Source organism: Myripristis murdjan, chromosome 11 (assembly GCF_902150065.1).
Source record: "Myripristis murdjan chromosome 11, fMyrMur1.1, whole genome shotgun sequence".
NCBI classification, from domain to species: Eukaryota; Metazoa; Chordata; class Actinopteri; order Holocentriformes; family Holocentridae; genus Myripristis; species Myripristis murdjan.
Window position 1 is genome coordinate 20,629,755 of NC_043990.1, and position 25,691 is coordinate 20,655,445.

Here is a 25,691-nt window from a genome sequence, read left to right on the forward strand (position 1 = left end):
GGGTTGATTTGTAGTTTGAACACGTGGCTCATTCAAAAAAGCCGGAATAGCCGAGGATTTTTTTCTCCCCCGTCTTCTTCTAGGCTCTACTCAGAGGCGGGCGCCAGCCTTACCGTGTGTGACATTCTCTGTCTCTTTGCCAAGGGGTTTGGAGGAAGACACAAAGTAGTTTCTCCTCCTTTTCGCCCAGCCCGCCATCGTTTGGAGACACGAGATTAATAATTGAGAATTTATTTTTTGCGCGATAGAGATAGAGGGTCAAGGGAGCGCAAACGCACTGTGAGGTTGCCAGTTAAATCTATCTGTGGCTTGAACGACCGGGAAGCACGCCACGGCCACTCCGTAGTAGTAAAGGCGATTTAGGCTACTCCAAACACTGCACATCCGACAGAGCGAATAACTATCTCTCCCCAGCGTAAAGATTGTCCTTTTCGGCGCAGAACATGAATAAGCTATACATTGGCAACGTGAGCGAAGAGGCGAGCGCGGAGGACTTGGAAACTATCTTTGAGCAGTGGAAGATTCCGCACAGTGGTCCATTTCTTGTCAAAACTGGCTATGCGTTCGTGGATTGCCCGGACGAGAAGGTTGCAATGAAGGCCATCGATGTTCTTTCAGGTGAGAAATATTGGGGGGTGGAAAAACAAGTGCTATTTCTTTTTTTTTTTTAAACACCGCACGAACTGCTTCAATTGTGGTGGTGACTGCTTTACTTCAGGGCCCCTACGAGAAATGCATGTAGTCTTGTAGGGTGTGGGGGGTGTACCCAAGCGTTTCTTTCTCTCCCACAACCTTTACTTGGCCTTTTGACACTGTGGACGCAGATAAATGGCAGCCCGGGTTTTGAGTGAAATTCCAGGCTCGTAATTTCAGTGAGCATAGCTTGATAAAACGCTCGGATAAACATAACCATGGGGATGGGAACACCAAGGCTTCCTATTGTAGGTTACGCCGTTCAGACTGAGCAGCGGGGCGCATAGGCTGCGGGCTGTGGACGCCGTGAAGTGAACCTCATTGTGGACTCTATCACACAGTCCACTTTGACACGATTAGCGATGGAGCCTGTAGTGTGTTGCTGCTTTCATCAGTTTCCCTCTGAACTTGCACTCTCGCCCAGGTTTCTGAGTGTAGGCCCTCTCCAAGCAGCCCTAACTTGTTACATTGGAGTGCACAGTGGAGCCAGTCAGTCCATGCTGACACACCAGGTGGTTTAATTGTCTTGGTCAAATGTAGGCCAACAAAATCAACCACAACACCGTTTGCCTTTTTGTATATTATTTATTTTGTGCCACGGCTTGTAAATAAGCGAAAGTTCCGCCTGCTAATGTAGGCCACGTTAACAATTAGGTTAAACTCGAATAAATTTACGAATGGAGCCCGTGTCTAGCCCATTTGCTGTGTCCTTGTGCTACTCTACTACCCTCGCTTATTTTCAGTAATTTTCCCTGATAATATCATATTAACCTGAAAATATCCCAGGACTCTACCATCCCCACGTATGCCTGTGTTTTAGGTTTTACTGCACCCCATATAAACAAAGATAAACATTAAACACTATGGGCTTATTCTCCAAAGCAAGAAAACGAGGCCTGCTGGGAGGCTAAACTACTAGTGAAATTAAAATTGTTGTATTTGCTTTTCTAGGTAAAGTTGAACTTCATGGAAAAGTTCTCGAAGTGGAGCACTCGGTTCCTAAACGTCAAAGGTAGGTTCACTTTTATTTTAATAGTGCTTGGATCAACTCGTGGGGGCTCCAGTCTTTTTTTTCCCTTCCTCCTCCAGCCATTTTCTTTAAGTGTCGTTTTCTGTGTTTTTTTTTTCAAGTCACATTTGCTTTACCTGTGTTTTATGTCGTGGCTGAACGCTGTGAAATTAATGGGTTGAAGTAGTCTATTTTTGATTTTCGTCAAATGAGGTGCCTTTTTTTTTTTTTTTTTTTATGGTGAAAGCTTTGGGGTCAAATGAAAGGGGCGTATGGTGGCGCGCTCCCTCCCCTCGCCATGATTGTGTGGTGCTCCTAAAACCATTGTGCATTTGTTTTTAATCAGTATAGACCTCTATTTCTTAACTGGCCCATCCACTGGGATATATTTTTTTTTTGTTCAAGCCCATTGCGTGATATGCGATTTCAGCTCCAACCTTAGGGCGATTTCTGAAAGCTCAGATCTGCTGAATGAAATGTGTGTATAGTGAGTGCTAGCTGGATTTGAGGCGTACAGGCCTTGTGGAGTCGTCCATTTGAGAAGGATCTGCCCGTCATTCTCCCTGCCTGCCCTCCGCTTCCGCCCTCCTCTCCACATATTGTGCTGTTGCATGAGATGGACTCCCAAACGCGACTGGAATGGGAGGTTTGGGGCCCTAGTCACGGAAAACCTCAGTTTTCAGCCTAGACCCCTGTAGCCACTGGGCTGACGTGTTTCAGTGATGAATGATTTCCATGAGACTAGCACGATTATAATATTTTGTAAGGCTCATCAAGCCTGTGCTGAAGATGTGTAAGAGTGGGGGTTATTTGCATTGTGTGCGTAAAAATTTGGTAGTGGCGCATTTCGGGCACAATTAACACTTTGTTGGGTTGAATAAAAATGGCTCTTCCTTGGTAATTGCTCTGGTGATTTTTCTGAGAGATACTACTCGTAATAGGCATCGTTGTCTCTTAGTGTGAATTTTAATTGAGTGATCTGGTGTGTCACGCAAAGGAATAGGCCACGTTTGAAATCAGGAAAAAATGACGTGGACGCAGGCTGTGACACTCTACCATGAAATGCACAATTTTGTGGGTTAAATGATTTTCGAATGTGTTAAAAGACGATAATTGGCGAATTGGAGAATTTATTTTATTGGCCAGCCTCATGGTGAAATATATTTTTCAGCTCTGAGCACTATACAGGCTTTCCTGGCAACTGGTAGGCAGATGGGCTATAGCGTGGCAGTTGTAGTGACGAGGTTTTGCTTGGATAAATACTAGGTAAGCTAAATGTGAATTTTTTTGGATCAAGTTTTCTGACCTTTCTCCAAAATTGACCATGAAAATGGATGACGTTACTCTTTGTCTTTATGTAGTCCGTTTTGCTGGCCATGGTAGCTTTGGAGTCAAGTTTCAGTCATAGTTTTAAAAAAAAAAAAAAAAAAAAAAACAGCATAAAATGTGCCTTCCCTTTACTACAGGAAATATATCTGTAGTCAATGGGGCCAGTATTCTGAGTATAGGCTACATGCATACACACACACACACACACACCCAGGCAGGCGGTTGTACACTGGGGCCCCTTTTTGCATTCCAGCCTGCTGAGTATCAGCTGGGGGCTTGGCCAATCACCATGGCTTAACCTTTGAACCCATCAGGAAGGGGAAGTGCTATAGCAGGCAGGCAGAACCTCCCAGAGCCATTTATAGGGACCAGGGTGGGATGGCCGCAGCTTGGGGTACATGCAAAGACAAGGGTGCACAGGGTCGTTTTCTGAAGAGCGTGCTGTTTGATGTCGAAGGGAGGGAAAAAAAATGCATATATAATCAACGCTTTTTGATGTTTGTACATTTCTCTGAACTTAGTCATGGCTGTGGCCAAAAGCCCCCACTGTCTTCTGATTAGCTCCACTGCGTTGCTAACTCCTCTGCAGCGCTGACTGGTGACTCTGGAAAATGTATGCAGAAACATTTGAAAACTAAGCTTATATCAAAACATCTAGTCTGCATCTATTTTACTTATTTATTTTTTTAATTCCTTCATGGCTGTTAAACTTTCGAGCTAGCTATTAAATCATGGCCATTTCATTGTATTGGACTCCCAAAGAAGTGTTTTAAAAATATAATGAAAATAAATATATTTTAGCATAGCATTTAAAGATGGTGTCCGCTCTTTCCTTCACAGTGCTGTGTGCCTCTAAAGTTTTTTTTCCTGAAGAAATGTGACAATTGTACAATTGGAGCTTCTAATATAGAATCTCATGAGTGTATTTATTTCCTTGAAAAGGGCCAGTGTGTTTCCACTATTGACCTACATTTTTTTTTTAAGTGTAATTGATTGCATCTCAGCCTGTGATCACAGATGCCTCACAGAAAAGTAGCTATAGGTGTATTTTGGCCAGCAATTATCATTTCACTAAAATTGCTTGTTCATTTTCTCAGCTATTTAATTTTCACCTTAATTATTTGCCAAATCCAGTAGCAGTGTTGTCCTTTTTAATTGTACACACTCTTTGACCTGCTTCCTCAGGTCAAATTGTGTGTTTTTCTTGCCATTGGATTTTTCTAAAAATCTAAAACTAGCTAGCCCATTTCTGAAAAGTGCACACCCTCTTAGTTAGAAGCACAGGAAGAAAGAAAATGTTTTTTTTTTTTTTTTTTTGAAGCGTTGTCTGTGTGTGTGTGTGTGTGTGTGTGTGTGTGTGTGTGTGTGTGAGAGAGAGAGAATGAGACGGACATAACGCATGGGACATGCTCATAAGTGTGCATTTGATAAAGAATTTTTTTTCCTTATTTCAAAAATAACGCTCAAGCAGTGAGCTCTCTAAGTGGTGTAAAGTTTCAGCCCCTTTGCTAACATACTGCTACCTCCCACCCCCCCTCAACCCTTGCACGGCTTTTATTTATTTATTTTAAACCAAGCAGTAAAACCAAGATCTATAAATTGCGAGACAATAGTGTAGATCGCACCAGGGCCATTGTGCTTGGAAAAATAGCTCCTGGCTTTTATTAGAAGAATTCTGGGTCAGGGGGTCACCGTGGGGCCCCACCTGCAAAACGAGGATTTGTGACTGAGACTTGGGGTGCCAGAGAATTGTGAATGTGGCCCCTTGTTTGAGCCTGTGTGCAGGCAAGGTTCCCCAGCTCTCCCTCTTCCTAAGCTCATATCAGAGTGCCCCCCAAAAAATAATTATTTAAGAGACAAGGCAAGGCTACAGTGTCAAAACCACAAAAGTAATGATCTTTGCCAGGGTTGAGCCATTTCTAACTGTTGATACTTAATTATATATGGTGAGTGACAATTTATCAGCTTTCCACAATCACTTCAGATAAATAAGTATTGAATGTAGCTTATTGGGTGCAGACTACGCATTTAAGGCCTGTGAGAGGGCAGCGGAAACCAGGCGGTGTGGAGGTCAGTCATTCAGAACCTCTGCATACTGAACAGTCAGTGGCTTGGGATAGACATAGAACACAGATTTCTGTATTGCACACCATGCCAGTATTGATGTATAGTACTACAGTATGGCTGAATGGCATTGAAATGGAGATGAATACAGGTGTGGTGCAGTCTTCAATGTGCTGGAGATGGGATCCCTCTTGTGATTTTTATTTTTGTTTTATTTTATTTTCAATAGATGCATGGGCATGCTTGCATACGTAGGCTACATGTGGCTAGGTGAAGACGTTTGTGTGCACAAACTCCCCGGTGCTGGCCCATAGATCTCAGCTGGGCCACGGGGAAGGGGGGATGAGGAGGGGGGGTGAATGTGTAGAATGTTGGTTGAATTCAAAAGTAAATAAGGAGCCCGGCCTCCTCCTGGCCATCACATGACGAACCAACCCCAGTCACTCCTGGCCCTCCCCTCCTTCCCTCCCTCCCACTTTTAACCCCGCTCTACATGTTCCTGTCAGTGGACTTGTTCGTGTCCATAGCAACGGGGCCCCACCCCCACAGGGCAGAGAGGGCCCTTGTTACCCTTGCCTGAAACAGGGCTAGTCCCCCCCCCCCCCCAACCCCACCCACCCCCAAATCAAAGGGCTGGGACTAGGGAATGTACACCCCCCATACCCTGGCTGACTTCCTCCGTGTGTGGAGCTATAGGTTAATCCAACTGGAAGTGGTTGGTGCATTTGCACATTTCGCATGGCGTTCCCACCGCAATGCAGAGCATACAGAATGGTTGTGTGTTGGGGGTGGGGGGGGTGGAGGGGGCCAGATCAGCCAGGAATGGCACAGTGGGGCCGGAAAGGACTGGAATTCCTCTTGGAAGCTATTTGGGAATTTTCTTTACGATTTGCCCATTTTAGAATGAAGTAGTTTCCCACTATCTCAAATTGAAAATGTTGTATACTCTTGAAGCTACAGCTAGCTGGATTATGGTGGTGGTGGCTGTGCTGAGGAGCCTCCACTGCGGACTGTCTTGTACACGTGTACTCAATTCTGCTGTGTGGATGTGCTTGCATGTGTGGTGGGTGTGTGTTGAATTGGCCCTTTTTTAACCTGTGCTACATACACTACTCTGTCTTGCATAAACTATGTTGGCTAAATGTGAGCTTACGAGTGGATGGACTCAGCATGTTGTAAAGCATTATCCTCCAGAACACAGATTACAAAACAACCATTAGCTATGGAACAGTTTGTAGAATTAGATGAGCTGCATTTCGATGTCACATTTAACAGCTCAGTGAAGCTTGAGAAAAGAATACCAAATTAATGAGTAAAACGGCTCCTTACCATATAAAGTGTCCACACACTTTACATGGTAACCACATAACTAGCACTGGTGGAGTGGTGTGTGTGCAGGTTATGTACCAGGTGTGTGGGGTGTGGGTGTTTACAAGGCCACTGTGGAAATGGGTGAGGGTCAGAGTTTGTGCGTCCACATTTTGTGTGTTCTTGTCTCACCATTCATGCTTCAGCTCCCAGCTGTATGTACATTGTGTTCCTTTAGGTTTGTGTGTGTCAACAGGCAGTGGACTTTGGAGTGGCCTTCACTTTTCTCGCATTTTTACATAACATGCACGTCCAAGCGAACACTTGTGAAACTGTTCCATTGTCTACATGACCTCCAAACATACCCAGTACATTCATACTCTTGTACACTTTTTGTCTTCAGTTCCAGTACCACACAAACCTATCTAAATTGGGGATCTCTATGCCAAAAGGAATTAGATGAATTGGGATTTTTGTCGTGCCGGACTCAGCCCGGTTGTTTCTAGTGACAGAGCGCAGCAGCACCATTGTAATTGGTAGTCTCTGCTTGCCTCTGCTGTATGTGCACACTCCTGGGACTGATGTGAATGAGCACTCCACTCTGAAATCTTCCCATCATCTAGTGTGACGCGGCTAGCGGAGATTCCCTTAGGTTTCCATCTGACACCCCCCACACACACTGTACTTTTCTTTCCTGGTGCTGCCCCTTCCCAAAATTGTGCTCCTGTGTCTGTGCTGGTTGGAAAGACTGAGAAAAATGTGGGGGTTGATGCTTGCCATGGTGTTGAACCCTCTTGGTGCAATACTGCAAGCACATGCTTGACTAAAGGTGAATGGACAGGACATTCAGGGTGTTTATCTTCCCCTTCTCTGTCCTTTTGATTTTTCCCTCTGTTCTCTCCTTGAAGCCTCCGATGCTCCTCGCCTCCCTTCCTTCAGTGTCCCACTCTTCCTCCTCATCTTGCTCTATGACACAATAGGTGATAGTGGGTGGCTACATTTTGGCTTGATTTTAATTTTGAACCCCCCTCCAGACCCGCCAAGCTCAATTTAGGCCACCAAGCAGTGACTCCAAGCACCTAAATTGCCCCTTCACCCGCTCCGCCTCAATCCCTTCCTGCCATGTCTTACCCAGGTTTCACGCTGCACCTGCTGGGTCGGGCAGGCTTTAAAGCACAAGTCATATCCACAGCTTCTCCACCTCGGCCTGTGTCTCCCTAGTTGGAGGAAAGAACAGAGACCTGCTGAGGTTTTGATAGAATGCCTGTCTGTCATTTATCTCATTGTACCCCCGGTGCTGCTGACTACCCTATGACTAACTGCTCTTTTTTTTTTCTTTCTTCCCTCCTTCCTTCTCTCCCTCTGTCATTCTCCCCCATCTCTTGTCTCTTCCCATCCACCTTGCTCTCAAAATCTTCCCTTCTTTCACTTCCTCCCCTGTCCATCCCCCACCCTTTTCCTCCCTTGTTTTCTCTCCAGGAGCTGTAAGCTGCAGATCAGGAACATCCCGCCTCACATGCAGTGGGAGGTGAGTGCTAACAGGCTGCTAACTGCTTCCAGGGCGGGGCAGCCCAACTGGGCTCTCATTTAGCTGCCTCCTGGAGCCACCGGGCCTCCCTTTGGGCTGGGATTGAGCACCTCTCTATACGTTAGAACTGGGTTGCGGCTTAGGCCAGTGCAACTCCCTGACCACTGGGTTAGATCTGTAGAGCAGAAATGACTGCAGAGCCAATGGAAATCCTTAGCGTTGATGTATCATTTTTAGAGGTTGAGCAGAATCTTCCCTTTTTGGTTTTGTGCATTTTTATCTACACAGCGACTAGGGAGGGACAGGATAGGCGGGACAAGCGGCCAGACTGAGTTGGACAAAGGCACTGATTGGAAGCATTCAAAAAGATTCCTTCATGTGAGGAATATCTGCACATGCGTTGGCTGTTGAACGTGCACCTTGTAGGTTTTAACTAATTACACGATCCTCGTAGCTCATTCCCAGCCTTGTTGGCTACCTACCCACCAAGCATGTTTCTAATGCATTTCAAAAATGCTCCACATTTTTGTGTCTGCATGTGTCCTCTGGTTATAGGATATCTGATGCGCTCAAATGAGAAATGTAATGACTGTTGAATTGTTCTGTCATGGCTTGTTTCAATAGTGATCACATGGGTTTGTTTGTGAGGAAAGGCTTTGCACCATGTCTGTTCTTGCAAAAAAAAAAAAAAAAAGTCAAAATGGAAATGAAATTAAAACTAACCGGGCAGAATTGTCCGAGTGGTTGTGAAACATGCAAGCGGTGGGGGTGGGGGTTTGATTTGGCCCGCCACAACTTTGAGCAAAAGTCCACAAGTTTGAATGGTGCTGGATGGGACACGTTTTGATTGTCTCAGTCAAACTTTCAACCTTTGATTTTTATTTTCCTTTTTTTTTTTTTTTTAACCCCACCCCTGGATATTTCAGTGTGTGCTACACTGATTTAGCTGTTGTCCCCCCCCCAACCAAATACACACACACACACACACACACACACACACACACACACAGAAAATGGGAAGCTTGTACCCAGAGTTAAAAAAAAAAAAAAAAAAAAGTAAAATGAAAATCTATCTGGCTTGTTAAGACTACAACAAAACTGCCGCATACAATTGCAAATACAGCACAATTATGTATGATTAGCTATCTAAACAAGTTGATCTTAAACTACAGCACTTAAACTGATCTGGGAATAAGCCTTGCAGTGAAGTTGGGTATCAAGTCAAAATTTCCCCCATCCCCCACAAATCATTTTGACAGTGCTACAGGAAACACTGTCTGAATTTAGATCCTTAGAACTGTTAAGATGTTTAAAACTATTTTGCAAATGGAATTCCGATGAGTTAATCATTAGATCCCAGAAATAACAGGTGACTACAGCAAATTATTCAAAATTGAGATAGAAGCACTAAAACTGAGATTCAAGGTCAGTGTTCCTCGTCAACGTCTTTGCATTCCATAAAGGATTAACCGACCCACAGCTATCAGTCTCATCGTGTAAAAATCAATTACAATGGTATCGATAGTAATGGTGAAGTATAATGTGGTCAGATTGCCAAAATTGAAGGCTGCTGCCCTATTAGTTGAACCACTGGTGTTTTTTTTTTTTCTTTCAGATGAGTATTGAGCAACAGTCAAGTGAGCATGTGTGTGTTCATGCATCATATGTCCTGTTTCTTCCCTGCGTATGACGAGCATTTTTTTTTAAGGCAGGCTCTTTCCTACCTAATATCTTTTACACTTTTTACTTTTATTGCATATTCCATGCATTATACTATTGTGCTGGCCACACTTGAATTTTATGTGAAATTTATCAGAAAGCTATATAAATGTTTAGGCAGTTTGCTTTTGACCTTTTTTTTTTTCCAGGAAGCATAAGTATTTCATTTTTTAAAGTCAAAATTCTCCTGTTCTTAATTTCTATTTTCAGTCTTGTCTGCCAGTAGCACAACTATACATGCCTTTTTTTCCCCTTTCTCTCAGTTCAAAGGTCCTTTAGAGGTTTTACTGTGGTGGCACGTGCTTTGTGTGTTTTGTGATTCTATTAAATTTTCTGCTCCACTAAAAGATCTTGAGCATAATAAGAATTTCACATTGATTTGCAAAAAATAGCACAATAGTGCTCTTTTCAAATATAAGGCTGTAAGATATTGGACGTATACATGGCTTTAGATTTCAGCCTCATGCACTCCCCTTGATCAAATGGCTACGGACAGGCTCAGTGTTTTGTAATGGTGGGCTCGCTTTGCCTACGCATGTCCCTCAACTACAGCTCCAGATCCACCCATGTTCCTAGTATGTAGCGAGCGAGCTGCTCGCTTTCTCAAAAGGTGACATGGAGGGTTTTTTTCCCTCTGAGAGGGGGAGGGGTTGGAAGAATGGAGAAACAGAAAAGAATGGGATCTTTTGATGTAAAGGCCTTGTATGTATCTTATCAGGTAGATAAGACAATGTGTCATGGTGTGTATAGCCAGAGAATGGTGGTGGTGAGAGTAGTGGCGTGTTCGCAAGCTGTAGTGGGTGGGTGGGCCTGGACCTTTTTTTTTTTTTTTTTTTTTTTTTTTCTCCCCTTCCCCTCCATGTGCCGCCGACTCACAGAATGTGTAGCATGAACTCGCACCCCTCCCCCAGCAACTGCTTCCTGCTGGAATGTACCCCACCCTTTCCTGAATGGCCTGGATTCCCATTGGCCAGGCCTTGCAGATGGACAGGCAGCACAGCCAGCCAGCAGCTTGCAGCTCCTGGCTTCAGGGAACTCGCATATCAGTGCTGAAGCAGCCAATGATGGGGATTAGAGATGGCAGAGAGGCGGGAGGTAGCATGGTTGGTGGGTAGGTGGAGTGGGGGGGCAGGGATGCAGTCTGGTTGGCTAGAAAAGGGGGTTGAGCTGTTGGGGGTGTGGCCTTTGGGTTTGACTGAGCATGGTTGGAGGTCTTGGGTATGTAGGCTTAGCTTAGAACCCTCGCTCCCCCTCTCGCCCACATTTGATCACATCTATGAATTCAAATCCCGTGGTTGCCACATTTGGGCTGGTGGCCAGGTTGGTTTGGATTTGTTTTCTAATAAAAGGCAAATTTCTCCCCTCGCTGCTTTCATATGTGTGAGCCATGCAGGCGAGGGATTGAGCAGCGTAGTGACTTTAATTCTTATGTAACGAGCATACTTGACAATCCTTATGATCAGTCATTTAAAAACGTACAGCAAAATGCCATGTGCCTTAATGGTTTTGTCAGATGCTATGTAGGCTGACCAACCGAAACTAAGGTCTACAGAAAAAAAAGGTTATTTCCAGTTAACACCTGTGCACTTTTGGAACAAACGTATTTGGTGATAGGTTTCATAAGGGAGCTCAGCTACTGCATGAGCAACATGTAGAGCAGGGAGAAGCAACCATGTGCCATGGAGAACCGAGAGTCTGCAGGTTTTCATCCCAGCCAAAAACTACACCAGGTCATTTCACTGATTACCTTATTTTCAACTAGAGTGGAGGAACAAATCGGTGAAATCACCTGGTGGAGTTTTTGGTTGGAATGAAAATCTGCAGACGCTCCCGCTTTCCATGGCACATGGTTACCTACCCCTGATGCAGATTGAGAGGGGGAAAAAGGAGGGTGGGGGTATTCCAAAATTTTAGGCACATCAATTTCACAAGACTGAAGCAAATTTATCCAGATACTTAACATTGAACTCTGGGGTTCAGACTTAATGGGCTGTGTCCTTGCACTGAGCTGGGCTGGTTCTCCTGTAGATGAGCCCCTGTTCACTGACTGGTTCTGGGCAAGACCTGCTGGGCTCTGAGTAATCTGGCTTTTGCTCTCCCCTCGCAGGTTCTGGACGGTATGCTCGCTCAGTACGGTGCAGTGGAAAACTGTGAACAAGGTAAACAATGATGGCTGCTTTTTTTTGCTTTGTTTAATTAGTTTTGGTTTTGATGTAACCCACCCACAACCCCAAACACACAAATGCACGCATTACAGTGCACATCAAATTGGATTTTGGAATTTATGTGTCAGTTTGTTCATCATGGGATTCTGTGGTTTTTATTTTATTTTTTATTTTTTTTATAAGACTTCTTATTTGTAACACACAAGAACTTCATTGCAGAACCTTGAGAATAGCTGTTATCTCCTGATCGTCATCGTCACACTGTATAAAACTTGCCCAGTGAGGTAAATTGGTCTGTCACTGTCATTGCATGCACATGTATATTGACTTGACTCCCTGTTTTCTCACACAGTGAACACCGACACAGAGACTGCAGTAGTCAATGTTCGATACGCAGCCAAGGACCAGGCCAGGCTGTGAGTCCACACACACACTGCACAGTAATTAACATCCGACTTATCTGTCTTGATGCGTTTGACATGAATCTGCTGATTTTTTTTTTTTTTCCTCCACTTTTGCCATCATTCTGTAGTGTAAATTACATCCACTTCCTCTGTGTAGTTCCCCTTGTAGTGCACCTGATTTCCTCCTAACAACCAGTCTTGTTTAATTTGAAATACAATGATGGGTGGGGGAAAAAATTAACCATCTGGTGCCCCCTGGTGTACAGGAAACACACTGCAATATTACCATCTGCACGAGTGGGTGTGGGAGGCTTGAGGCGTAATTAGTTGCTTCAATTGCAACTTTTATCCTGAAGAGGCAGAGGACAGGCTTGTATGAAGTGGTAGTGCCATCTTGAGATTAAGGTTTCCGTTCCCTCTAACTCATGAGGAGTCAAGTTTGGCCACTGCCCCTCAGTTAGCTGGGCTTTTAGTTGGGGAGTCTTGCCCCATCGCGGTCTCTTGTGGCCATCACTTGAGGCGAGGAAATTATATAATTCAGGCCTAAAATCTGTTCATTTGTTTTCCTTCATCTCCCCTCTCTTTGGATTCTCCTGTTGACTAGAGACAAGGAGATGGGAGGTAAGTAATCAAACTTTATTGTTGATAGCCTGAATTGAATTTTGCTCTCTGGGCATTCCCTGATGGCCTTGATTGCACTGTATTTACAAAAGTGAAGGCAGTAACATTTTTTCATTCCTCCACAACTCATGGCTAAAAGCCTTCCAATATTGTTAAATCAAACCCGCCCAGTAGTGACTGAAGCATTTTTTCTGTCTGATGTATCTTGATGCTCCCCAGGGCGATGGAAAAGCTGAATGGATTTATGATGGAGAACTATGCCCTGAAGGTGTCCTACATCCCAGATGAGACGGCTGCAGCAGATGCCCCTGCAGGGGGGGGCAGGAGAGGCTTCTCTCCTCGTGGCCCCCCTCGTTCCGGCTCTCCAAGTCTTGGTGCCCGACCCAAACTGCAGTCCGACGTCCCGCTGCGCATGCTGGTCCCCACACAGTTTGTAGGGGCGATTATCGGCAAGGAGGGTGCCACTATCCGCAACATCACCAAACAGACGCACTCAAAGTATGTATATTCAGAGATGTCAGAAGCGATATTAAATTTGGTCACCGGAACCCTTTTAGAAATGTTAATCTTGAACGTCTTTTGCTTTTTGTGCTGCTAGTGTTTTACTACTCTATGCTTTGTTCTTCCCCCAGGATTGACATCCATAGAAAAGAGAATGCAGGTGCAGCAGAGAAACCCATTACAGTCCACTCCACTCCCGAAGGCTGTTCCAGCGCTTGCAGAACCATCATGGAGATCATGCAGAAAGAGGCCCTCGACACAAAGTTGTGAGTTTACATGCAAGCAATCACATCAACTACTTCAAGACCCAGTTTTGTTCTGAGGATCATAATTATGGCAAGGATGGTCAATCACCCCTTGTCCTAAGCATGTTAAAGATTGCGTCCACTAAAGCAATTGTCATAGTAAAATTTCTAATCTTTTCTGAAAACACTCCATCTAAGCATGATCTGTCTCCATCAGTTTTAATCCCATCAAGTTGAGTTTGACGTATGCAGGTTGTGGGTGCACAGCTGTGTCTGTCATAACTGCTCCAGCCTGGGAGGGTTATCTAGGTCATGGTATATCTATGCATAGGAAGTCAAATGCACATGGATTTTCTATGTAACCTTGAATATGTTTCACTACTCATCTGAGAGGCCTCCGCAGTTCTAATGTAGCAGGGAGTTCCCACTGTGAAACTCGCATGATGTCAAGGTGTGAACTCCCTATGGAGGTTTAAATGCCAGCAAATTTTCCTAAGAACTGGGGAAGCTTCTCAAGATGAGTAGCGAAACATCTTCAAGATTACAAAGCCCAATTGCTTTTGATTTGCTACATGTAGTTAGGGGTGGTGGAAAAAAATCGATGATCGATTAATCACGATTATGTTGTGGATGATTATGAATCGATTATTAAATTTTTAAGAATCGATTATTTGGTGACACTGTTCTTCGCGCTTCACCAAGCCGATCAGTGATTCGCGCTCAATCCCCTCGCGAGAGGTTAGACAAACACCGCGAGACAGCAGAGGAAAGACACAGACGAGAAGGAGCGCGGTAATCGAGAATCGCTAATAATCGAAAATCGGTTGTTAATCGAATCGGGACCTCAATAATCGTAATCGAATCGTGAAATCACACAGATTAACCACCCCTACATGTAGTACATGTAGACCAGAAATCAGTTGTTGGAGATGAATATCTAGAATTTGTTGGCCATGGCTTTATCAATGGACATATAACTTGTTGTCCAAGAGGATTGTGTTCTTACTGCCTGTAATAAAAAAGTCAAATACAGAATCCATATGTCAGCTATTGACAGTCCATAGCACATAGCTACCATCCGTATGCGACTAATTAATGTAAAAACCTGAATAAATGAGTGTTGAAATGTATCCAGTGCAGATGCTTCCATACAGGTGTACTGCATGATACAATTAAGCAATTAACATCCTATCATGCTCTGTGGCATGTCTAAAAATGCTGAGTAGGCCCAGTTGACCTCAAGTTTGGATTAAGAAGAAAAGATCCTAGTTGACCTTGAGAGGATTCATAATTGGGGCATGGGTGGCAGGTGCTTCAGTCACAGACTGAGATGACTCAAACTGGCAAATGTTTCAGGGAAGAGTGACTTAAATGACATCTAACAACTGTGGGAAAGAAATCAGTAAATAGGGTCAAATTTGGTTGAAAGCATGCATTTGGTGACTGATACATGAGGAAAGACAGTAGAGCAGCTCTTCCTCAGGTGACTGAGAATGTCAGCTCAGGATGTGATCAGACTGTTTGTCGACAGCTAGAGAGGGATATTACAGTATGGCTGCAGTGCTTAAAGCCCTCATTACAAAGACAAATGAACATTTAAGAGTTCAGTGGTGGAAAAACCATAGGTACTCGTCTACAGAGACATGAGAAAAAACATTGATGTGGTCAGATGAGTCATTCTGGACTGGTGGGTGTACATTTGTGGTGTCCACCAAAGAGACTGCTACAGGCCCAAATGCTGGACCCCTACAGTGAGGAGGTCTGCAGACTCTGTTACACTGTGGGGGGCATTTTCCACTTGTCAAGCACATTGTAAATCAATACAAAGTTATCCTGAGTTGTCACCCTTATCTCGTGAAACATTTCTACTCTGATGGGACTGGTCTCTTCCAGGATGACAATGTCCCAATCCCCATCCATTCAGTGAGCACTCATGCCCACTGAATGGTTTGAGGATGAAAATGATGTAAATCATGAAAATGTCGTAGTCAAATGATTCTATGGCCTTCACCGTTGAACACATATGGGAGATTTTGGACTGACAGATTGGAAAGTGTCTCCAGCACCATCATCAAAGCACTAAATGAGAGAATTGTGCTCAGGTAGAGAGTGTGTGTCCAGTAGAGTGCAGAGCCTGTAGAATATATGCCAAGACGCAGTGAAGCTGTTGTGGCAGCTCAAGGTGGCCTTTTAAGACACTTTATGTTGGATTTTCCATTTTAATTTGTCATCCTACTGTGTAAGGACACATTAGCATAAGAAATCTACAAATATGCATCTTAATTTTGTCAGTGCACTGGGGACGGGCTTTTAACAAACTATCCTATCAAATTTTGCAGTACGGAGGAGATCCCACTCAAGATTCTTGCACACAACAACTTTGTTGGCCGATTGATTGGGAAGGAGGGACGCAACCTAAAGAAGATCGAGCAGGACACAGAGACAAAGATCACCATCTCACCGTAAGATGATCTTGACACATCCCTCTCTGACATTCACAAATTGCTCTTTGCATACATTCTTATAACACACACATCATCTAACTGTGCTATTGCTTATTGTCATGTACCTTTTCTGGGCGTCATCAACCTGCCATCTCATCTCAATCTTTTCCCCTTGTAACTTTTCTTTCCCTTTTTTTTTTTTTTTTTCTTGTCATGTGTCCCGTCCAGTCTCCAGGACCTCACTCTATACAATCCAGAGCGGACCATCACAGTGAAAGGCACCATTGAAGCTTGCGCAAGAGCAGAGGAAGAGGTGATGAAGAAGATCAGGGAATCGTACGAAAACGACGTGGCTGCCATGAATGTAAGTGTTTATTCCACCCACTCAGCAGGGGTTGAGGTTAATTCTCTGGGAAAAAGGAAGTGTGAATTCTTTCACTTGTAATGGTTAATTTGAGTGCTGCTGGGTTATTCACACTACATGTTTCTTAGGGCTAATGAATAATGAAAATTTAAAAGTACCCCCCCACCCACAAAAAAGAAAAATCTAGGCCAATATATGTAAATTTACCTAGAATTTAAAATTTACAGTCTGGGTGACTTCTTAGTAATGTGAAGCACATTGCACTTTGAATTATCATATTTAGCTCTTGTTTACATTTGTTACATAATCACACAGCAAGATTGGGCACATCTCAGATTTGACATTTCTCACAGAGCATGACCTCATATTGTAAATGCAGATGTATATGCGTTTGTCACCAGATGCAACACATTACGAAAACCAGATAATAGTTTGCCTGTCTTTGAGCCGTTTGGATAGACATGTAGAACAGCAGGTTTTGTGAGTTACACTTGCTGTAGTCCCTCTCTGATGAGCCAAAGTGTAATTTTTTTCATTCCTCCAGAGTGCCTTGTCAGGTCCTCACTACAGTCTGTTTAAAATAAGTGAGATGAATTAGGACTAAAACCCTGCAATAAGCATACCCTGAGGTCCTTTTTCTAGATACAAATGTTTTGTTTCTAAATTGTTTGGCTATATGCAACCATAAAAATTGTGATGGTCTGGGCTGAGTGTTGAAATATGTTCTCCTTCCTCTCCAGCTTCAGTCTAACTTGATTCCAGGCGTGAACCTGAATGCTCTCGGTCTGTTCCCCAGTGGAGGTCCAGGCATGGGACCCTCCATAGTCAATGCCCCAGCTCCTGGAGCCCACGCTGGATACTCCTCATTTGGAGTAAGTATCTTAGTAGCTCCTCTGACAGCCTCCTTGTGATCTTGTCACGTACAATGGCTCGTCCATACGCAACCATTATGAACCCAGAAGTGGCTGTTTTTTGTCATTTTTAAAATCCTCAGTGTACTTCAGCTTTTGGCCCTGACCAGTGAAAACTGTCCAGCGTTCATTTGGCCATGACGGCAGCCATTTCCGGGTTCATGGTGACTCAGTTTCATCTGATTTTCTTCTCCTATAGAGTGGCCCCTTTGGGGGTGAAGGGCCATTTTGGGCTTCTATGCTGTCTGCAAGCAGCCAGCCCCTTGCTGTAAGTCACCCGTCCCACAGTGCTTTGCACGGCTTGTGGCTGCTCGCTGCAGGATTAGGGGGCAGGGCTTGGCACTTCTAAGCTCTTCTCCCACTGCCCAATAATCTTTGATCTGCAGGCAGGCCCTAACTTTTTTTTTTTTTTTTTTTTTTTTTTTTGGTGTGTGTAATCTTCAACGTGGTGGATGGGGAGTCATAAGTTTTAGAGAGCAACCGTTGCTTGGCTAATGGTTTCTGCATTTTATCAGTTTCATCTTTTTAAAAATGTACCAACAATAACTATTTTTGTCAAATGCACCTAAGGCATTTGCAGGGTTGTTTTAAGAAGGCGCATGCTTTTCAAGTAAGCAAGTAAAACTTCCTCAGCACTCAAAGTCCTTCTCCTGATTTGGAGCTTGCCAACGCAAGTTGGTAGTGTGCCCTCAGCTGACATATCGACTGGAGCATTGGGCTTCGTCCAAAACCAACAGTGCTACTTGTTGTTCCTCTTAGACTGGAAGGGGAGGTGGTTGCATCGTCTATCACACACCCCGCTAATACAAGTGATGTGCTGTAGCAACAAGTCCTCTTTAAATGCAATCATCTCTAATAGGATCTGACTCTACTGTGGAGTGATTTGGCAAAAACATGACTTGGATACCCATATACCTCTGTCCCACTCTCTTGCAGGTAGCAACACCAAACAGATGCAAGTGGGGAAACTCAGGTTGTGGCTACTGATAATGAGACTGCTGTGTGATGTAATTTTGGCAAAAGTCAAAACGATACAGTGCCAACACTCCATGTTATGAGTAACAGAAACATGTTAAACTCTCCACGTTGTTGGGAAAACAAAACAGTATGTTCTTTCCTTAGAAATGAGTCATAAGTCAGTGCTGTAAAGAAATTTCCAGAGGACATGCAGCCAATAGCATCTGCCCTCTCTTACTCTAAGAGAGAGGAGGCCAAAATTTAGGATTGGTTAGGATCTATGCTGTTTCTACTACAGCAGGGATGTCTAAAGCTAAGGGTGATGGCTTGCAGTGGAAAAAGAAACCTGTGGAACTTAAGCAAGTACTCAAAGCAGATCATCAATTTAAGGATCGATCCAATCCAGCCAATGACCAACAGAACCAAGACTGACTGACCACAGTGTGCGACAGTATGAGGCCAAATGTAGCTCCAAGAATTTCCCAGCTGTGCTTGTAGAACCGTGTTCTGCATTTGTGCATTGGTGGCTGGAGTCGAGCAAGCGGTCTGGAGTTAGTGTTCATGATCTCCTGGTGATGACAGTAGCGCTAAGCACTGACTGTACTGTGTTTTATGCTCAGCAGGTACAACCAGAGTCGGAGACGGTTCACCTGTTCATCCCAGCGCTCGCAGTAGGAGCCATCATTGGCAAACAGGGTCAACATATCAAACAGCTGTCACGCTTTGCTGGAGCCTCCATCAAGGTGAGTGACAGTAAAGAAGCAAAATTCTGAATCTCAATGATAAGAGTCTTGGTGCAGTCTGTCTTAGCGCTGTCATGTTGTTATCTTGACTGATGAGATAAGATGTACCTTCATTGATTCTCCATAGGGGAAATTCAAATTGACGCTGCAGCACAAGGGAATGTAGTTAACATCAAAGAAAGAAAATACCTATACATCAAAATTAAGAAATAAAATAAGGTAAAATAGGGATAATAGCTACAATAAAATAGATGTATGTATATATGTGCGATATCTGTGTGTACATACTGTATGTATAAATACAACAAAATGGGGCTCTAGCCACTTACAGGTTATGTTAAGAAGTATGTAAGCCCTGGTTCTGAAGCACAGAATGCACCAACTTGGGATCAGAGTTCATGAGTCCATGTGGCGTCCCTGATGGCCGGGACTGGGCAGCAGAGACATTCAGACTTGTTCCAGCCTCTTGGAAACACCCCCTCACCTTTGTCCTTTATGTGGTGCAGTAGATCGGGACTCTGATGCAGTTTCTATAATATGCATACAGTACATACACACATAGTAACTGTATCTTGACCTGCATGTGCAGTGTCTGTGGTGGTGACGACAGTTTAACTGTAAGTGGTGTATGGTTGTGAGTCTCAGTCAGTGGAGGTAGGAGGTTCTGGGTGCAGTGGCATCGTGGAGTCTGGTTGATGGCACAAAAGAGCCCCCTAGGTGCCGTGAGGTATGTGGCTGAATGTGCTGCTGAGACAACTCGGCAGGGAGACGATGAGAAGGGTTGTCAAAAGCTAGCCTTTTTCACCAGCCTGCAAAGTTTGTTGGCACCACAAGCCCCGATGCCACCTCCCAGCACAACACAGTAAAGAAGATAAGACTGGCCACTACAGACTGGTAGAACATCCTTAGCAGCCCCAGGAGGAACAGCCTGCTCTGTCCTTTCCTGTAGATGGCCTCAGTGTTGTCCCATCAGTCCAGTTTGTTATTTAGTTGTACCCTTAGGAACTTGTAGGGGTCCACAATTTCCAGTCCGTCCTCCATTATGGTGGCAGGGGTGGGTGGCCTCTAGCTATGCCAAGTCCACCACCATTTGCTTGGTGAATGTGAAGCATAAGTGAGGATTTGTTTCTAATTCTCCATCAGATTGCCCCTGCAGAAGGAATGGATGCCAAACAGAGGATGGTCATCATTGCTGGACCACCAGAGGCTCAATTTAAGGTACAGTACCGCGTCACCCCATCATATAAACACTTTTTTTTTGTTATAAAAAAATCAATTGAATTAATCCTAGGCCAACTTTAACCTTGCTTTATAGTTATGTTGGTCTAAATTTGTTATATTCAAGCCTCTTGCATTAACCTTGTTAAAATAATATAAAAGATTCTTTGGATTACATTATTTGCTAAATTGTCTTGTAAAAAGTGTTGCCCATGGCTCACATTCTGTGCATTTTTTCTGCTTTAAGGTTCTTTTTAGTCAGTGGAAAGTTCTGAACATTTCTACAGTATTTAGGCTGTTTTCCTGGTCTACCGGATATGTCCTAGTTCCTAATTATAGCATTCTGTAATCAATACGCTGACCTGTCTGTCTGCAGGCTCAGGGTCGCATCTTCAGCAAGCTGAAGGAAGAGAACTTCTTTGGTCCCAAGGAGGAGGTGAAGCTGGAGGCTCATATCAAGGTGCCCTCCTTTGCTGCTGGACGAGTCATTGGAAAGGGCGGCAAAACGGTAATCAAGCAGCAGACAAGCACAAACAATAAATGTCAATGGAATGACAATATTTGTGTGATAATTTGGGGAACAAAGTGCAGTGGTCACATTTAATTTTGCCTTCCCCCTACCTTTTTTTCCCTTTTTTTGGGGGGGTGGGTCGGCGTCAACAGGTAAATGAGCTACAGAACCTTACCAGTGCAGAGGTGGTGGTGCCCAGGGAGCAGACGCCTGATGAGAATGACCAGGTCATAGTCAAAATCAGCGGACACTTCTATGCAAGCCAGGTGGGTCTCAAAAGCAATGGAGATCAATTTAAGGAGGTACACATTCCAGGTGTGGTTCCACAAAGAAGCATTAGTTATCTTTGTCCATCACTTTGTATAATGTGGATAAAAGGATCCAACCAGTGCAGTACCTTGTTTGAGAAAACCTAGCTCTTGATGTCTGCCTTTCACTGGTATTGTGTATTCACTCATTAGCCACTTTGTTTTTTACAGCAGGACCAAGATGGCCCTGCCTGGGCTTAGTAGCCAAATACAAGATTGAAAGGTCTAACTTTTATAGCCATACCCACACTGACTAGTCCGGTCTATTGATACCACAGTTCAGGGTCTTATGCATGCAGAAAGAATGGGCTGAGGACATGAGGAATCACTGAAGGACCTCCTTGAAGACCTCATGGTTAAGTTACTCCTGCAAGTTCTGATCAAAGCTTAACCTTGGTCCTTTTCCCCCTCCCTGTGTGTATTTAGCTGGCTCAGAGGAAGATTCAGGAGATCTTGTCCCAGGTGAGGAGGCAGCAACAGCCCAAGCCCACGACCGGGGCCCAACCTTCCCAACTGCCCCGCAGGAAGTAAAAACCCAGCGGTCCTGGGGGAATGGTGACTGAATCTGCCCGAAGACAGACAGATGGACAGATGCAGCAGAGTCCAGGGGGGAGAAGACAAGTGGTCGCCATGTTCATCTCAGGGGTTAGAGGTCATCGGAACCTAGCCAAACATCCACCCCTCCTTGTCCTGTTCGATGGACTTGAAGTGCGGCTATGAGACCCTACACCCCTACTCCTCCACCCTTCTCCCCCCACCCACCTCACCTCTCTGCATCTCTGTGAGAATGTACTTCTGAGGGCGCTCAACAACGTCACCTGCCCTCACATGTACACACCCCTCGCCCGCTCTCCCTCTCCCCCCCACGGGTGTGTTCTGAATTTTTTTTGTTTGTTTTTTTGTTTTTGTTCTTTGTTTTTTTTTTTTTTTGTTTTTTTGTTTTTTTTTGACACTAGAAACACAAAGATGAAATAAGGATCCCCCTCCCATCACCTTCCTGGTGTGGTACTCTAAACCTCACACATTGACAAGATGTTTCGTTTACTTCAGTTGTAGTTGATTTTTATTTTTTATTTTATTTTTTTTTCTTTGTCCTGGAATGGAGTGTTTAATTGGTTGAAGCTTTCTCTCCTGAGTTTTCTGTGGAAAGGAAAAGGCATTGCTATCAGAGTCCTTTTAGGACCAAGAGAAAGGTTTATTTGGGGGGAGGGTTGGCTCAGACCGGGTGGGCCACTTTTAGGGGTAAGATTCTTGTTTTGGGACAGGACCCCCAAAAGGGTGGATTATATGGGGCGTCCTGCCCCAGTATCGATAGTGGCATTTTATAAATTCGGATGCATTTTATAGATAGACCTATATACATAGATAAATATATATTTAGAGAGGTGAGGGCAGCGCCACAATCGACACTTAGGGGAACGGTGCCGAACTGCTGCTGCCCAAGAAAACCAATTTAATATGCATTTTACTGAACTACCTCAGGATCTAGTACCTCAGAAGAGAAAAGAAAATGATTATATATGAAAAAAATGTTCCTTTCTTTTTTATTTTGCTTTTGTGGTATTTTGTATACTTTATAAAGCTGATAGTTCTTGAACATTTTTATTTTTTTAAGAAAATTTAAAATTTGGTCGGCTGCCAACTGACCTTGCCTTCAACTCTGGCGCTTTAGGCGGCATTGTACATGTGTATGTGTGACTAAGATGACCCTGTACATAAAGTCTATCTGTACATAGCAGCCCCGGAGCAAGAGTTGGCGACCCCTCAGCTGGCGGCTGGCAGGAGTATCAAGAGAAAATCACCTCAGTTTTTCCCCTGAGGGTCCACCATCTTCTTAAAAATGTACAAAACAACTTATAGACATGCCGAATAATGCCAACCGTACATAATTGCAGCAATGCCGTTTAGTTTTGGGATTGACATTCTTATTGTTAATGGTACTTTAATTTAAATTTTCCCCCCTTTTACCTTCCTAGAAGGGCTGTGGCCAGGGCTGTGCAGGATGGCCTTGTAACGGCCCTCTCTGTCGCCGCTGCAGAGACGGCAGAGCATCTGATTTCTTTCTGTTCTGTTTCCAGGCCATCCGCTTAAGGATGTTGAGCCACCTCCTTGACTACAGCAGCGTCTTAGCAAGGTCCCAGCCCGACTAGGTTTATTTTCATAGAGCAAGCTTTGTCGGTTTGAAGTGGCCCTCGTAGCCAGGCCACTAAGTCAATGTTAGCATCGTTCACTGCATGGTGAGGGTAGGGGGAGTCACACTGATAGATGCTTTTCATTTTTTTTTTTGTTTTTGTTTTTGTTTTTTGCTATAGGAATACGATATAAACAAAGGACATTCTGTGTAACCCACAAATGTAACTTGAAGTGACGTTTCAATTTGTTGTTCACACAGGGAAAAGCAAGCCAGAAAAGGCACAGAAAATTTACTGAATGAACCTTGATTGGGGTGAGAAAAGAAGAAAAGTATCCAACAACTTAAATATACCAAGTTTATTTCATTTTTTTGTTTTTTCATGCCGAATGTAAATATGTTGATTGTGGTAAAAGTGCTCGAGTGTATCCATGCTTCCACAGTAGAACGCCGTCTACCTCAGCTGAGGGGGTGGGGGGGGTGTTGTGGCAGTAGGCGCCCTGCCCTGCCCCCCACCAAGCGCCAGCGCGCACTGTTACCTCAGTCCCCTGGAACACTTCTTTCTGCATGGGCGTGCAATGCTAACACCGCGCTTACCTGAGGGGCACAAGTGATACTTAAAATTATCCCAACCAACCGCACCCCCCTCCCCCTCCCCCCGCCCCCCGCACCCCGACTCGACCCACCACCCGCTTCCCTCCTGCCCATCCTGCCCCCCTCCGCAGTTTGTTTTGATCTACCTCTTTAGACACGTATTTGAATTAGAGGCATTCTTCTATTTGTTAGTTTTTAGGGTCCCCCCCTCACGCCCCTTCCCTTTGCTCCTCCCCAACGCTTCCCCAGATATGAATGAAAACTTAAATAAAATCATGTACTCTTTAGAAATGAAAGAATAATCGAAAAGTGATCAAAAATAATTTTTTTTGCCAGCGTTTATATATACTCTTCTAGCTTAATTGATTGAAATCCTCAAACATGATGCTTATTTCTTTCTGCTTTCTATTTTTTGGTGGTGTGGCTTCCATGTATTTGAACTTTTGCTTGGGTTTTTTGTGAAAAGGTCAAATCACCTGTTTGATTTTGCATTCAATAGATGAAAGGAGTAAACACAGTTTAAAAAAATGGCCTGCCTTTTTTTGTTCCTGGTTTGTAAGATTAGAAAAGAGATACAAAGTCCAGTCATTTTTTTTTTCCTTTGTCTTTCACGGATGCTACACTCACTCGCTGATTTGGTAGCTATTTGTTCTGTTAGCATTTCTTGGCTGTGTAACGTGGAACATCCTGTTTGTATGGGACAGATATGAGGGACTGGGTCTGGGAGATTTTTGGAGAAATGGTCTAACTTCAGCTTGATATCCCCTCCTCCCCCTCTCTGCGACCATGCTTGTGCCCCTTCACCTCCCCCTCACACAGCTCCACTTGTCAAATGCCTCTGAATAAAAAAAAAAAGAAAAAAAAAAAAGAAATGGGCTCTTATGTGCTTAGCCTTTTTATTGTTGTCCTTACTCATTGATTTCATAATCTTGTCCACTGTGGGTTTTCAGATTTTTATGTTCTCATTGTATTTAGATGATGCTTTATGGTTGTTGGTGTTGCATGTTCCTACAGGCCATTGGGGTTAGACAATCAAACACACACATCTATGTGGACATTTTCTCCAAAGTCTGTTTTAAAAATGCAACTTTGAGCATTTTAACATCAGTAAATCATTACTTTTTCTGTCATGTGAACAAGTTAACTGTAAAATGCATCTTGGAGGCGGACACTCTTCTTTGCACTGTGTGCCACCAGGTTGGGTTTTTGCAGGAAAAACTAGGTTGGATTTTGCAGGGAAAAAAATTACTTATAGTGCAAAGGGAGATTGTTTTGTGGCACAAGCCAGAAAAGGGGGGCCGCCGTTCTTCCGGTGCAAATGGCATTAAAGCTCTTAGAATCGGCTATCTGGCAGTGGCAGATGGGAAAAATCGCATCCAACATGTTAGTCCTGTTCAACAGAGCCAAAGAGGCAAACATTTGAAGAAGCAAAAGATGAAGCTGGGACAGGGGGGGACATCCTTTGTGATGGGGAAACAACAGGGTTTTTGGAAAAGTTAATTTTAGGCCGTAGAACCAGAATCCTGCAATACAATACCGATCGAATTGTCTGGAATGTGGCATCATTTATTCAGTTACTGGAGCAATGCATACATTTAACTGAACAGTGATATACTGATGTTTAAAAATGCTAAACCTTGCACCTTTTTACATGCAATGGTAATTTCCATCACAGTGTGGAAGGTTGGAAGCTAGAACTCTTGAAAACTTGAGTTTATAGTTTCCAGTCAAGCTTTGGGGAAGCTATCCTTTGGAGGACGTTTTGCTGTGGTTTGAGTCAGCCTAACCTTGTTTTGCAGATAATCACCAAACTCTGCTTTCTGATGTGTGCCTGGATCCATAATTTAGGCCAGTTTAGAAATTACAATCATTAAGAGGATCTTCATTTAAAATACAGACAACACTGCATGCCTAAGAGATCACG

At 43.9% G+C, this 25,691-nt stretch overlaps 1 protein-coding gene across 2 annotated transcripts; it reads left to right on the forward strand.

Moving 5' to 3' along the window:
- On the forward strand, positions 1-24,672 carry igf2bp3 (insulin-like growth factor 2 mRNA binding protein 3). Of its 2 annotated transcripts, none has more exons than XM_030064187.1 (15): positions 1-618; positions 1,645-1,705; positions 7,883-7,931; positions 11,758-11,809; positions 12,168-12,231; positions 13,060-13,338; positions 13,473-13,607; positions 15,926-16,048; positions 16,259-16,394; positions 17,135-17,266; positions 18,886-19,005; positions 20,149-20,223; positions 20,600-20,731; positions 20,887-21,000; positions 21,469-24,672. In XM_030064187.1, exons 1-15 carry the CDS (start codon positions 444-446, stop codon positions 21,571-21,573), a joined length of 1,752 nt encoding a protein of 583 aa, XP_029920047.1. In that variant the 5' UTR covers positions 1-443; the 3' UTR covers positions 21,574-24,672. The 2 variants fall into 2 exon arrangements, with proteins under 2 accessions (XP_029920047.1, XP_029920046.1); XM_030064186.1 differs by having other exon boundaries at positions 3-618; positions 18,883-19,005.
- Positions 24,673-25,691: the final 1,019 nt, after the last annotated feature.